General features: G+C 39.2%; 1 protein-coding gene across 9 annotated transcripts in view; it reads left to right on the top strand.

The window, feature by feature from the left end:
- The window catches only part of sfmbt2 (Scm like with four mbt domains 2), a 67649-nt gene extending 58388 nt beyond the window's left edge, over nucleotides 1-9261 (top strand). For all 9 annotated transcript variants that reach the window (XM_040035710.1, XM_040035706.1, XM_040035707.1 and 6 more), the window contains 5 exons: nucleotides 925-1100; nucleotides 1258-1427; nucleotides 6637-6921; nucleotides 7236-7358; nucleotides 8286-9261. In XM_040035710.1, coding sequence (XP_039891644.1) covers nucleotides 925-1100; nucleotides 1258-1427; nucleotides 6637-6921; nucleotides 7236-7358; nucleotides 8286-8426 — 895 coding nt within the window. In that variant the 3' untranslated portion in view covers nucleotides 8427-9261. The remainder of the gene's footprint in view (nucleotides 1-924; nucleotides 1101-1257; nucleotides 1428-6636; nucleotides 6922-7235; nucleotides 7359-8285) is intronic.
- The last annotated feature ends 5986 nt before the right edge of the window (nucleotides 9262-15247 follow it).

Genomic DNA, 15247 nt, shown 5'->3' with positions numbered 1-15247 from the left:
CCTTGACTACCACAAGCCGCGTTCTCCTTTCATTAGGACTGCCTCATGTAAGTGAAAATTGTATCTATGAAAATTATTATGAGTTAGACGCACTGCTCTGGAATTCCCCTCATCTAACCTCCCCTCAGAGCCAACAATGGGCTATAGTACCAGATAAACACGCATGTGTCTCATTTAATGATTAATGATTAAACAAAGAGATCAGATAAACTCTGCGGCATGTTTAGAAACCTTTAAGTCATCCTGTCCTGTCAGAATTAACATATCAGCATTGCATTTTCTAAGGGTATAATACTTAATTTAACTATTTTATTTTCTATTAGGGCTTTAACTTGATTTTGATTTTCCTTAACAGTTGCAAATTAAATGATTAGTCATTCAGTCTATGACATGAAAAATTCCTTTTCTGATTTCTGTAAGCACGTTTATGTTACACAACAGAATGTATTGAAAGAAATTTATCGATACAACTAATTGAAATGTGACTTTGTTGATGTGTTTTGGTTTAAAATCAAACTAAACTGCTGTTTCACTAATGATTTATTATTGGATTTTAACCTATTAACCTCCAAAAAAAAGAAAGTAGCACAGACCAACATTAGTTTGTAGGTCATTATATTTTTTTTCTTGCCAGCAGCTCCGCTCTCTTTGCCTGACCTTAGCCATTATGTGGGATATTGCCAAATTGACCCTTCATCTCACTCCGTTCTCCTGAATCGGCCTAATCAACCGAACAGTCTGAAATCATGCGGGCTGTCGTAAAACTGCCCGTTTTTCACATCCTTGCTGTGCAAGCAATCACCATTCACCTATGAGTGCTTTGATGGATCACAGATGGTTTAATTAGCCATTGTCCTCATAAATAAAAGTAATTCTTCACTGACAATGTCCCTCTGTCTTTCCTTTCCTTCCTCCCAAACACAGATATAAAGGAAAAACATATCGTTCCACCATACGGATTGTCCGCCTAGCAGACCAGATCCCAGATTTCTGCCGTAAAGTGTGTGTGAAACTACAGTGCTGCCCAAACCTCTTCAGCCCCATCCTCGTTACTGACAAGTGCCCAGAGAACTGCTCCGTCCAAACAAAAACCAAATACAGTGAGTCTCTGTAATTATACGCATCACTTCCTGCTCCACAGCTATGAAGGAGACCCAAATCAAAGCTTGTGATGCTGCAGAGTGTATAATTGCCCTGGATGAGTGGCTAAGTTTTGTTTTGGGTGCATTGTTTTCAACATCTGCTCTGCGTCCACAGCCTATTACTATGGGAAGAAGAGGAAGCTATCCAAGCCCACTGCAGGAGAGGAGACAGCAGAGGGAGAGCTGGCCAAGCCGACGCGCCGCAGGAAGAAGAGGAAAGCTATCTTTGTGCAGAAGAAAAGACGCTCCTCTGCTGTGGACTACACTCCCGCTGGTTCCCCGCAGGTTAGAAAACACCTCACTTCTTCACTTCTTCCTCAGTCTTTTATTTTGTCTCTCATAACAAGTGTCCTGTGCACTCCTGCTCATGTGACAAGCAGCAGGTACACTCACAACAAAGTGCACAGTGTATAAATTATAAACAAAATCACGTGTGAATATAGAAAATGCGGGGTAAAAGAGGAGCTTCTCATGCAGGTGCCTTATGCAGATATATCCACTGCTGGGCACTGAGTTATTTATTGTAGCTAAAAATAGCCACACATCTGGCACAGAAAGGTTGCAGTCAATCACATTATAGTTGTTAATTTAATATGCAGATGCCACAGAAGTACCGTCTTCAGGCATCAAGTCTGCATTTGTGTGAGCTTTAAAGCGTATTATATGACTACCTCACAGGTTAAGGCCTCAGTTAGCTTTAGCATATTAACACAGGGATGAGGTCAGTTTTCAGTGAAAGCGGGGCGTGAGTTCATTCTCTAGTTTTAACAGCCTACACAGGCGTTGCATTCAGTGCATTATATAGTGGCCCTCTGAACCATGAGGTCTGGGCTCCTCCTGGAACATTGCCTCAAGTGGTCATAAGAGGAGCTACAGGTTTTTGTTTTGGTTTGGTTCAAGCCATCTTGAATTTTTTCAAGATGGCTGCAAAGTGGTGAGATTTGCTTCTAGAAAGGCTTTGGTTGTACTACAACATGGCGCCGTGGCAACAAGGAGCTTTTGAGTCACCATAGCAATGAAAGAAAAGAAGCACAAAAAGAAACATTCCACCTGAGACTGCTAACATCATCAGTTTCAACAAGACTCGTGCCTGCTGGATTAAGTGCAGAGTCGCAGACCTCTGACTTAAACAGACTCTCATCATGCCCGTCCTCGCTCTGGGTTTCATCTTGGGTTTTGTCATCACAAAATCTGTAAGAAAACTCATGCAGCTGTTCCTCAAAGAAGAAGACGAGGCAAGCAGAGATGAGGAAATCACTCCAGGACCTTCTGGTGCCGTTGTCCAGCAACGTCCTCCTGATCCAACCACAATCAACAACCACGTCCAGCAGAGACACCAGAGCAGCTTTACGTTCAGCCTGAATATTGAGTTGAGCACAAATACTGGTCAGCCAATCACATTGGACTAAATAAACATGTGATGACTGATATGCTCAATATTGTGTGATATATTTATCAATAACATCAGTAATTTGCAAAACTACTTTTCTGTTTTTAAAAGCTTTTCACAATTGTCTGAGACATTTCTGTTGAATATTACTCCTCATGGCTTTTGCATGATGAAGTGAGACAATACCATCGTTACATTTGTCACAGCAGAATGAAATGGCTGATTTAGATCATTTTTTGTCCTGGTTAAACAGAAATAGAGTAAACAAAGAAAGGAGGTCTGAGAAATATACATTCACTACGAACAGCACTTATTTTGAAGCCACTTATAATAAAGAGATTGCCATAACTTTAATTTCAGAGGTTATGTGGACACCTATATGAGCTTCACAACATTTTGCATGTAGGCCGGGGCGTAACTCCCCGTCACTGGAGTCCTTCAAGAAACTTCTCAGAACTCTCGTATTAAGCAAAGCCTTTGACCTCTAGCCTTTTTTTGTTTATTTATACTCTTTTGTAAAGCGTCCTTGGGTTTCTTGAAAGGTATTACACAAATCTAAGTTATTAAGTATAACACAATGCTACACACTCACAGTTTCAGAGCGTTACGGCTTCATTAAGTGCTTAATCCAGACCACTGTACAAATGCCATAGTAATCTTATGTTATCGGTACAGGAAGAGTATAAACTGGCATGACTTTTTTACTACAATCATGAGTGGAAAGGTAAAATATAATGTCCACAGCACAGTTGAAAGGTTCCTGCACCTCTGCTATGAGTAAGCATCAACACAGCTGAAAGAGGTTTTGCTTACATGCTTCCTGTTTCGGGTTTTATTGGGCTCTTTCGGGGCAAGGATATTTAGCATTTTTGAAAACTCGCATGGATTTCTATTCTGGATTCCTTGAGTGCCATACCTCCTCCTCACGTAATGTCTGTTGCCATTTAAATGTAAATATGATTATCTGGAGGCCACAGCCTAGAACAATGCTAAGCATGCAGCGCCTCAGCAGAGAGAGAGACAACCTTTGGATTTGCATCGATCAGGCGGCAATGGAGCAGCATTCTGACAGCATTTGAGTCCTGAATTAATAGAAATTCCTGTGTCCTGTCAACAAAAGACAGTTTTATTATTCATTATGTCTTTTGTCATTTGTCACAAAGGATTTAAGACACATTTCTCACCATATTTGTTTTATGACTAAATGATCAGTGGCTATCACTCATATTAGAGGCCAGTCCAGCTGATGTTTAGAGAAATGGGAAAATCTACTTTTATTAAAAGTGTATATAAGCACTTAATCCGCCTTTTAACACGCCCACTGTGCAGTCTGGATGAATGAAACAATAGAACACACGCGGAACCTTTCACACCATAGAAAGCAAGTCAGGATTTGAATAAACTGTAATTATTTTAAAAGGCTCTGTTAATTTCAGTGTGCACTTGTCTCTCTTCTTGCACTCCCGCTCTGTTTATGAAAAACAAACTGTCACTCTGTGGCTAGAAAACATGAAGCAGAGTGGGGATAACATAATAATAAAAATTCATGAGGGTGAGATGTCCTTGTCACTGCTGCTGTGGTTAAAAAAAACAAAAACAAACATTTCAGAAAACTTTTAGTCACATTTTGTTTGTGTTACACCTTTTTGTGCAGGTTGAGTTATTTACAGGTGAATAAAGAGGTGCTATTACGAATAAATAGATTTTAGATAAATAGATTTTTAAAAGTGATCGCTTAAAATATTAACACATACTGTAGAATAGAAAGTAAAAAAGCAACATAAAAGTTAAAAGAAGGCCCTGAGAGATTTTAGTTTATGTGTCTTAATTTATATTCGTATACTACGTGTGAATATGCTGCAGACCGCTATATGACAGGGATAAAAAGACAAAATCTGACCATTCATCTTCCGGTTAAATAAGGGGAGAATAGTTGATAAGATTATAATAAATAAATTATTATGACTGTTAAAGATGACCAAAAACAACAGATTTAACATTAACATTTCTGATGACGATAGGAAATTAAATATAAAATAAATACTGACCTGAAAGTCAGGCTGAAAGATAGATTAGTCTGGAAAAATATTAGACTTGTGCAACAACATAAATACATTTCAAGACACGTAACAACAGACTTCTGTACTAACACCGACAGTGATTACAGGAAATTATCGCATTCTTAAATTTTGGTCCTCTGCACTTGGGCAGTGTTGCTGAGTTGTTAGCAGGAGGGCAGTACAACCTGGCATGTTGGATAATAAAAAGCTGCATTAGTGTAGCTGTGGTGTTCACACAATAAAATTTTGTGGCAAGCGTACCCCACTGTGCCTTTGAACCTGCAACTAAAATTAAATCTGTTTCTTCTGTTCTTCAGCTAACAGCAGGAGAAGTTTCCATTTCTTGCATCATAAATACGTCTCCCAGATTGCTGTCTGTGTCACTTTTAAACCACAGGAATATGTTTTTAACACCAGTGAATGAGCAGGTAGCATCTTCTATGTGACTGTATTATGATCAATTGACCTCAGCACTCTTTATTACAAGAAGACTTTTTAAATGTTGCAGATTCCTCCTTAAAATCACTCAAAGTCCACAGTGAAACTCAACAAGCCAGTTTAGCAGGGAGTTAAGGTCTGCTTTACACCAGAGAAAGCCCAGATGGACAGATAATCCAGAATAAGTGGGAGTATTCTGGCAATAAAGTCAATAAATTCAACATATCCAACTAACATTACATGAAACCTACTGTGGTAATTACTTAGGTTCAAATGTGGCCCAAACAGGCTTTGGAGCACCTAACCTCGGAAAATATTACCAGTGTATTACCAGGCAACAAGCATAACCCTGAAAAAACCGAAACAACAACAAAAAAGAATGATCTTCATTGCTCACAAGTTATGAAGTAAAAAGTGCAGTTTTTAGCTTTTTAACCCTAAAATCGTATCCTCCATCACTCCTACAATACTCCAAGTGTTTATACCAGAAGTTTGGAACACTGCATTGCTTGTCAACAAACAACATAAAAGTAGTGTAAATATACCTGCATAATATTCAAAATTTCTGGTTTACTAATAATAAAGAATTCACGTGGCAGCATTTTATTGCAGTGGCTGGCTGAGGTTAATCTAGTCTTACCTGTTTTATGTACTTGTGTCTATAGGAAAGCATGATAACCCAAATTTACCAAGTTACCTTCCTCATTACATTAAAAAAAACCACACATTCATGTGGCCTCAACAAGGGTGGCGGTTGCTGGGAGGGAGGGAATCGTTAGGCTGAAAGTATAGTTTATGCATGAGGTGGTTCAGCAACATTGTGGAGTTTTACTGGCCGGACTGGTTGGAAGATTGTTTCAGTCCTAAAGAGAAACACAAAGTGATTGAATAGATAACCCGCTCATGTTAATGATCGTTTCTGTGCTCTGGCATCTGTGAGGAGTGGCTTCTTTTCTCTGTGTTATATCACTGCAGACTGACATGTAACCAATTACATGTAACCAGATTAGCAGATCTTTCAAATCATTTATACTATTAACTAATTTTTTGCATGAAAAGCTGTTTTTATCTCAGTCAGCTACAGTCATAATATTTAATAGATATTTCTGTCTACATTTAAATTGACGTAGCAGCTTCTGGTTAACGTAAAAGCCTCTGCTTTGTCTGTGTAAACAAGAAACTCTGAGTACATGAGTTTTGGCTAATGTCATTAAAAGAAACTTCAGACTTCAGTCCAGCTCAAATGTTTCCTCTACTGTTACACCAGTGCGTTTCGGCCTTTTCTAACAACATTTTACCAAAATCATCCCAACAAAATGCTGTGAAAACATTTATGAGGCATAAATATTCAAGTTCGGCTTTTGTAAGCAGCTTTTGTGCTGATGTTCAAATTAAAAATTTCTGTATTTACTGTTTACCCACAGCTTTTTTGCAATTCTTTTGCTTTTAATTATTCCACAAATCTCATTTGACTGGTAAATTGAATAAATTGCTAAACTTGGTGAATAAACATTGAGACAAACATTTCTGCATGATATGCATGATTTCCGGGACAACTGTGAACAACTGAGCGCCTCTCTAACTCCCTTCTTTCTCCCCCCTCCAGGACAGTGATGAGGGAGAGGAGGACGAAGAGATGGCGTTGCAGTCGGGCAGCGAGGGCACCAGCTCGGAACCTCGCGAGGACCACACAGACACCTCATCGGTGGAGGTGACCAGCAGCCGTCCTCGCCGGGCCACGGCACTGCGCAGGGCCGTCAGCGCGGGAAACCCGGCACTCGGTCCGGCACTCAGCCTGGAGGCTCCCGCAGGTCGCAGGAGGTCAACTCGCTCGCTGTCTGCGTACAACCAGAACAGCAAGTACCAGCCCGCCAAAGGACAAGACATGCAGGTAAAGCAGGGAGGCTACAAAACAGGTTCCCCATACTCTTTATGACAAGCATGTCTCCTGTTTACTGATATTAATGCATCATATTTTTGGTACACTTAATTATATGTAAAAGTAATAGTGTCGAGAGGAGAGTAAAACAGCTCCATCACGAGCTTCTACACCAGAATAAATCAACGATGGGGGGATTTATCACATCAGGATTTTGCATCAGGATTTATCCTATCCACACTGAAATAGTTGAGTGATTAACAGAACCCAGAGCAGTGTGTGCTACCCTCTAGTTCACAGTGTGCCTTTTATGTGCAACTGTTCAGGTGGAGGAGGAGGAAGGTCAGCTGGTTTTGGACAGAAACCCTCTGGAGTGGAGCGTGGATGAAGTCGTCCAGTTCATTAACTCTACCGACTGCGCATCTCTGGCTGGCATTTTCCAGGAGCAGGTAAACAAAAAACAAAAACACAATTATTGTTAGGTATACATGTCAATAAAAGTGTTGCTTGTTTGATAAATAGGGGCTGAAGGTGCAGAATAAAGTAACTAAATTTCAGGGGTTGAGCAAAAATGTAGCATTAGAGAAATCATAGATATTTTTAGACAGAGCCCCTGTTTTCAACTGTCTGTGTACAAACTCTTCTATAAATTGTTTTAATATATTTTTCTAGATGGCCCAGTGTTTGGTTAGATACAGTGTTTGCCTCACTGATTGGTTTAGGTGGCAACAATGTGGGTTTTTTATTAGTTTATTTTAGAGTGATTAACTCGACTGACTTCAGCTTGTGTGTCTCTCCTTGGACCGTGTGTGTAGAAGGAGGGGAGGGGCTGTCTTTACACACAGAGTAGATAAACACACACAGAGAAACACCTCAGTGTAACCAAGACAGTAAAAGCCAGCAGAGACTCTCACATATTACACTGAACACAGACGTGATAAATAACATGTTTGGATATTATATTTTTAACCCCTTATTTGTTTCTGTGAGGTGCAGTGGGTACCAGCAGCCAGCTTTTCTCAGGCAGATATTTATCCAGCTACAAATGACATCTTCCTCGAGCGGTCGATTATTTTCTGCTTTTTTGGAAAAAAAATACATTGTTTACTTCATATTACTGCACATTTTAATTGGTTTAGAAAATAAAGAATAAAAAGAATTAATAATACAAAAATGTATGAAATCAAGATTTAAGCCTTTAAAAAAACCATTAGTAACATTTCTTGTTTTGTTACTTAGACTGTTTGAAACTAAACTGAAGCTCTAATTTTGTATAAAACGCCCTCTGCAAGCAGCTTTTTATGAGGTGAAGTACATTATAGGAGTTTAAGCTGAAAGCTTCAAACCCTGAATATTTCTCTTTAACTTGTGTGCAGGACATCGATGGTCAGGCCCTGCTGCTGCTGACTCTGCCCACAGTCCAGGAGTGTATGGACTTGAAGCTCGGTCCTGCCATCAAGCTGTGTCACCAGATCGAGCGTGTCAAAGTTGCCTTCTACAAACAGTACGCCAACTGATGGAGGAGCAGCGACAGGAGCAAGCCTGGAAATGTTGGATTACGTGGATTTCCAAATTATTTTGGCAGTCGGTTACTTTGGATAAGCACACACCGAGGGACAGTAGGAGGATGTTTCCAGATGAGAAGCTGAAGGATTAATTTCTGGGATACTATCTGTGTGAAAATGATATGCAGTACCCACGAAAAACAAAAAAACTTCCTTACTGTCGACTCCGGCAGAACCGAACACACTGAGCTGATCTGTGTGCTCTACTGATCTGTGAAGAAGCTGAGGACTTGTTTTTTTTTCTCTTACTTTTCATTTCCATTTGATTTGTCATAGAGGAGCATCATAGCAATTAATTTTTAAAAATTATAATCATGAAGAGTTTTCCCTTTTTTTCTGTGTGGCATAATCGGTTCAGAAAATATAATCGGAAAGTATTTAACAAACCAAGAATTAATATATTTGGAATATTTATTGTTACCCTTATTTATAAGGAGTGATTATCCATTTGGATTTTTGAGGAAAAAAATTGGAGATGTATATCACAATGTACGTATTAGCTAATCTTTATTGAAAACGGGAAACTATGGTATGAATTTATTCAGTTCAAATAAGCATCCCATGTGTTTGAGAGAAGAACACACTGGAATAGTCTTACTCTCTTCTCATTGTTACAGTCACATGACTCAATCATGGAAGCTATTTTGTGTCCATCTATGCAATTCTGTTGCAGATATTTTTGATAAGTAAGAAAATAAATTTCTATTGATTTTTATCTGTTTTTCTTGTGCTTCGCTTTTCAGTTCAAACACTAATAAACATAAACTGAAGGTTCCTGACAGCATGACATATTCACCTGGTATAAATGTATTTCACTCCACTTTTGCCTTCAGAACTTAATTGTATTTTTTATGGAACAAATTCACAGAGGTGCTGGAAATTTTCCTCAGAGATTTTGGTCCATGTTGATATGATAGCATCACCCAGCTGCTGCACATCCATGAGGGGAATCTGCTGACCCACAACATCCCTAAGGAGCTCTTTTCGAGATCTGATGACTGTGGAGGCCATTAGAGCAGAGGTCCCAAAGCTTTTTTGCGCCACGGACCGGTTTATGTCCGACAATATTTTCCTGGACCGGCCTTTAAGGTGTCACGGATAAATACAACAAAATAAAACCAGTGCCGGTACCTAAAAAAAGAAGATTTATTCATAACACATGGGAAAAGACCCAGGGAAACAAAGTTAACGATAAAAACGATTAAAAAAATACGGCTAAAAACCGATTAAAAACCCTTAAATCCATAAATTTCACACCTGAGCCTCAGCTCTCGTGGCCTGGTACCAAACGACTCACGGACCAGTACCAGTCCGTGGCCCGGGGGTTGGGTACCGCTGCATTAGAGTACAGTGAACTCACTGTCATGTTCAGGAGAACAGTTTAAGATGATTTGAGCTTTGTGACATTGTGCACGAGTACTCTGTGGTAATAAACGAATAGACAGTCAAATTCTGAACCTGCCTGAATGTAGCAGCAGAAATCAGGAGTCGCTATTGGATGGTCTTGTTTTTGTGAGTGTGTGCACATTTTAGGCTGAGCAGCACTTGGTGTGTCTTCTGCTGCAACGTTCGTTGTGTTGTGCATTTAGAGATACTCTTCTGCATACTTTGGTTGTAAAAAGTGGTTATTTGCAGTCTGACATCAACAAGGCATTTTTACCCAGAGAACTGCAGCTCACTGGAAGGGTTAGTTAAACTGTTACAATAAAAAAAATAGAAAATAGAAAGCCAAAGTTTAAAATAGTGCAGTGAGCATATATTCATATAACCCCTGGGAGCAAGAAACTCGGGTGGCACATTCATGTGTGGGGCACTTGTGGCGGAGCAGTCTACCAACTGAAAGGTCAGTGGTTCAATCCCTGACTCCTCTAACCTGGAGCATTATGAGGGGCAGCCAGTGAGAAGAAAGTCAGTTTAATGGATGCAGAGTAGAAAAGGAAATACATCTCCTCCCTCTGCTAGTTCTGGAATCACACATCCTGGACTCCTCGTCTTATATTATACTGATGTGTGGTACAACTACATCATACACAAGGTTTTGTTAATAGCTGTGTTTCATGATCTCAGGTGAAACGGTTGTCAAGGCATTTTTATATTCAGGGCTATTTTTAAAGCCTGGTGCAATATGACAAAATATATTTTTATCACACACCCACAATGAAGAACAACCAGTTGTTTTAAACACTGAGTGCAAAACTTTTTTCCCAAGGACACACCTGGGCATCCTTGGTTATAGCTCCTCCATGCTGTCCTCAACAAACTGAGACGTCCTCCAGCGTGGTGCACTGAGATTGATTTCCATGTTATAGACCGAAGGACAAATGAGACGAGGAGGCACAAATCAGAGAAATGAGAAAAGCCTCCTGTCTCAGAGGATAAAGTAAGGTGCTACAACAAAGCCCTGTATAATATAAATGAGGATTATTTTGAACTTTGAATAAATAAAGCGACGCAAAAGTGACTCTAGTAGAGTCCAAGAATAGAAACTATGGAGCTGGAAATAAACACAATAGCCTCTTTAAAAAAAAACACAACAAAAAGAAGAAGAAGTAGTTTTCACACATGATAGTTTACATGTAAAATGTTTGTTACTACAAGGTGCTGTCTGAGTGGAGTACAGGAGGCAGGGCACATGGTTGGTTATCCACTTCCCACATGGGCACAGTTGGACTTTATACAGATTTTGTACTAGGCAGCTGGGAGGTTGAAGACCGCCTATATCCAAACCACACTCGGCTCAGCTGCTTAGAAATAATTTCCAGATTGTAACTCAAGGTCACTTGCTAGTTTTATGAGAAGCCTCTTTAAAGATGACTTAAACTATGATGAATTTACAATACATTTGTGTGCAGTATTTGTATTTGTAGTTATCAGCTCACAGCGTGTTAGCAAGGCATTTCAAAGTCCAACTTTAATGTAATCAGTCATCATTCACTTTATCTAACTATTGGTGAGCAGTTTGACCAAGTTTAGCAACACATGAGCTCTTGGTTTCATTTTTTTATTGTTAGTTTTCACTAATACTCATTCATAGCCATTAAATATACATTTAAGTTAGAGCTTTTCATATATGAAGCTATCTGTAGCTGTTTTGTAGAAGGTGAAGGGTTAGCATATAGGCCCTGATGCATGGTGAGACATAGGAAGCCAGACGTCTCTGTGGTTAACAAAACACACATCAGCACTACTCCAGGTCACAGTTTAAAGAGGAACCGCACTCTGTCGTTGCTGCTTTGGGGAAACATTTAACGCTCTGCTGCTGGTTTTACTTTCATATAAAATTACAAATGAATTATTTGTCATGTTTCCGCTGATAAGAATGAGTGAAGAAATTTTAATTAAACGCCACAGCGGTTAAGAAAATGTAAAACTAGTGCTTCCTAAGAGTGGTTGTATTAATGAGTAATTAATGAGGTTAATGGTGGAGTATATCACTAATTGACACACCAGGATCCTTTTGCAGTTGCTTGACACAGTAAAAAGAAGAAGAAAAAGAGATATATTAAAATACTATTAAAGTAGAAATAACAATATGTTTTAAAAAACAACAGATTAGCTCAAAGTAATGTATAAATAGCTGGAAAGTAAAGTAGTAGCAATAGAAAAAGTTTGAAAAAGCAAAACATAAGGTAAAAACGTAAAAATGTAAGCTAATATTAGTGGGAAGTATAAATCTTTAGCTAAATGTGAGGTGTATAAACAACTAAATCAGTGGGATGTACTGAAAAGTGGTGTGCACGTGGTTTAAAGTGTGAGCTAAAAGCAGTGGACAGTGATATCATGATCATGGGACTAAAGCTCCTCTGTGCAATTTTAAGCTACTTGTGTGTCAAAGGTTGGGGTTGTATTTAGTCAGATTTACAGCGCTGTTCATGAAATAAAGCAAAAAGTAAAAGATGCATTGTGCAAACATGGTACCAATAGGAGATAAAAAAATAAAATAAAACAAAAACTAACATGAGGTTGGAAATATTAGCCAAGTATAAGAGAGAAACAGGCTGATTATGGAGGGAAAAAACTGTGGATAAATGGTTAAAACAACTGAAAGTAATGGATCAGTGATAAAGAAAATGAAAAATAATGTACATAGAAAAAAATAAAGCAGTAGTATTCAGACAAATAGGTTGCTGTGGATCTGGTTATTATAAAATAAAAACAATGAGAAAAAAGCAGAGACAGACACTAATGTACTTCACAAAACACAAATCAGTTACAAAGGAATTACTCAGGCAATAAAAAAACATTTTCAAAATTGAACAAAGGAAAATGTCACTAAGTTATTTAAAACTGAACAATGTAAAAAAAAGAAGAAGAAGAAGTAAAAACGGGCAATTTATCCCTTTTCCTTAAAACATAATGTGTTTTTATACAAAGTGTATCCATGCAAGCTCTCAGACAGCGATCACTTCATTACACACAATTACAATCCTTCATTCAAAAACCCACTTCCAATTCTGTTCAGCAGGCCGACTGGTCAGGAACATCCAGCTAGTCCAGTTCTATGCTGTGTTTTATTATCACGAGGTCCTAAAAGTTCAGGGAAAAGACCTTGGTTCTTCCATAACACTGATTATAAAGATTCCTCCCATATTAGCTTTTCTTTATCACCTCGTTGTTAAAACCACAGCTGGATTTAAACTGATGGCTCAGAGGTCTCTCCCTGTTAAAAGAATGATGCTTCTGTTGCCAAGTGCTTGCTCACAGGGGCTTGTTGAGTTTCCGTCTATATGGTCATGTCTTTATCTTAAAGCACAAAGTGCATTAAGATTGCGATCAAGGGCTTTGTTTTAGCACTGGGAGACATATTAAGTGGTGGGTGTGGCAGTTCACCAATGGTGCTATAAGGTGTGACATCACACTGTTTTTGTGTCTTTTGTTTGGTAATCTGTTTAAATGTGACACCTGTACGCACCTGTACCTGTTCATCACTTTAATATAAATTTACGTGTTTTATTTCTGATCACCTGGACTTCATCAACTCAGAAGTGGTCTGGCAAAATTACTGCTTTGGTCAAGATATTTATTTCTGTCGTGGGATTGTTTTTAAATGACGATTTAATTTATTAATGGAAAAAAGTGATGTAAAACTACCTGGCCCTGCTTGAAAAAGTACTTAGTCTCTAAACCTAACAACTGGTTGTGCCACCCTGGACTTGAATCAGATTGAGATGCTATGTCATGACCTTAAACTGGCCGTTCATGCTGAAAACCCTCCAATGTGGCTCAATTACAAGGGCCATAATTTCTCGACACTGACGTGAAAGACTGTCGTCAATCATCACAAACACTTTATTGCAGCTCTTGGTGCCAAGGGTGGCACAACCAGTTTTTAGGTTTAGGGGGGACTGACTTTTTCGCACAGGGCCAGGTAGGTTGAGATGCCTTTCTTCATTTAATAAATGAAATCGCAATTTAAAAACTGCAATTTGTATTTACTGAAACATTTAATTGTTGCAAATATGCAAAAATCTAAGAAATCAGGACAAGGGCAAACACTTTGTCACAGCACAGTATACAGTCCCAGAATAGTATTGACGGGTGTTGCCACTATGACTCTTTTGGAAGCTTCAGCATTAGTGTTTTGGCATCACCATGGTGGTTTTTTAGAGCCAAAACTGACCATATTTGTGGTTAAGGATGTAGTTAGAGTTATCAGCTCATGCTATCAAGCTTGGCAAGCAAGTTACATCTATAAACTAACTGATAAACAGATACAGCAGGAATAAAATAGCGCAATTTGACCCGAATGAGTTGCACCACACGAGTTATTTAATTTCATTTGATCAAAAGGGGGTTCAGTTCATCGAAGGTAAGGACTAGCAGACACCCATCAGCTGGAGCTGCCTGTCTCAGGATGCCTGCCAATAAGTGCGCCCACACACTGTGTTCAGATTGATGAGTTATAAAAGATTACACGCCACTCTGAGATGTTATAAAGCAGGACGTTTATCGTGAGCCAGCCTTCAGTGGCCATTAGAGAAACTGCTGTTTTGTGCACTTTGTGCACCTGAAGCTTACACTTGTAAATTCTGAGATTCCTTGTGATGTTATGCTAAATAAGTGAAGATACGTTTAACTGAAATTCAGGGTACAGCCGCTCTCCTGCCTTTACTCTCAGCACAGACTTGGAGAGGTTGACATGGAACGGATTGAACTTGGTCGCCACTCTGTCTCTCTCGCTGGGCATCGAGTTGTTAGTTCACTACATTCATAATCATCCTTGCAGGTCTTGCATTACTGAAGCCTTACACTTCCATGCTTCACCACGTTTTTGAGAAACAAACTGTCCATGTGATTCCTCTGTGTGTGTGTGTGTGTGTGTGTGTGTGTGTGTGTGTGTGTGTGTGTGTGTGTGTGTGTGTGTGTGTGTTGTGGACGCCATCTTTCAGACACACCGTGCTAACCTTTTTTTTAACAGAATAAGAAATGATAATAGAAAATGACCTGCTGGCTTCAGTTTATCAAACGAGTCACTATGTAAGACGACGGAGAGACGTTTTATTGGTAGAACAGTTCATGGTGGCGAAATAAAGGCAATTACCCTGTGCGTGGCGATGATGATGGCTGTTTCATGTAGCAACATCAGTGGAGGTAACGCTGTGTTAGTCATGCATGCAGCACATGACCTGATGGGCTGATTAGTTTACACCGCTCTCTGTCAAACAGAGAAATTCATAAAAGCAGTGATTCACATTCAGAGTGTATTCTGATGTGTCGTGCCTCGCTGCCTCTCTCTATGGCTGCAACTGAATTAATTTAATAGCTTTCTCTCT

Source organism: Simochromis diagramma, unplaced genomic scaffold (genome assembly GCF_900408965.1).
Source record: "Simochromis diagramma unplaced genomic scaffold, fSimDia1.1 OVJJ01000816.1, whole genome shotgun sequence".
Taxonomy (NCBI): domain Eukaryota; kingdom Metazoa; phylum Chordata; class Actinopteri; order Cichliformes; family Cichlidae; genus Simochromis; species Simochromis diagramma.
This window is presented reverse-complemented; position numbering and strand designations above follow the sequence as displayed.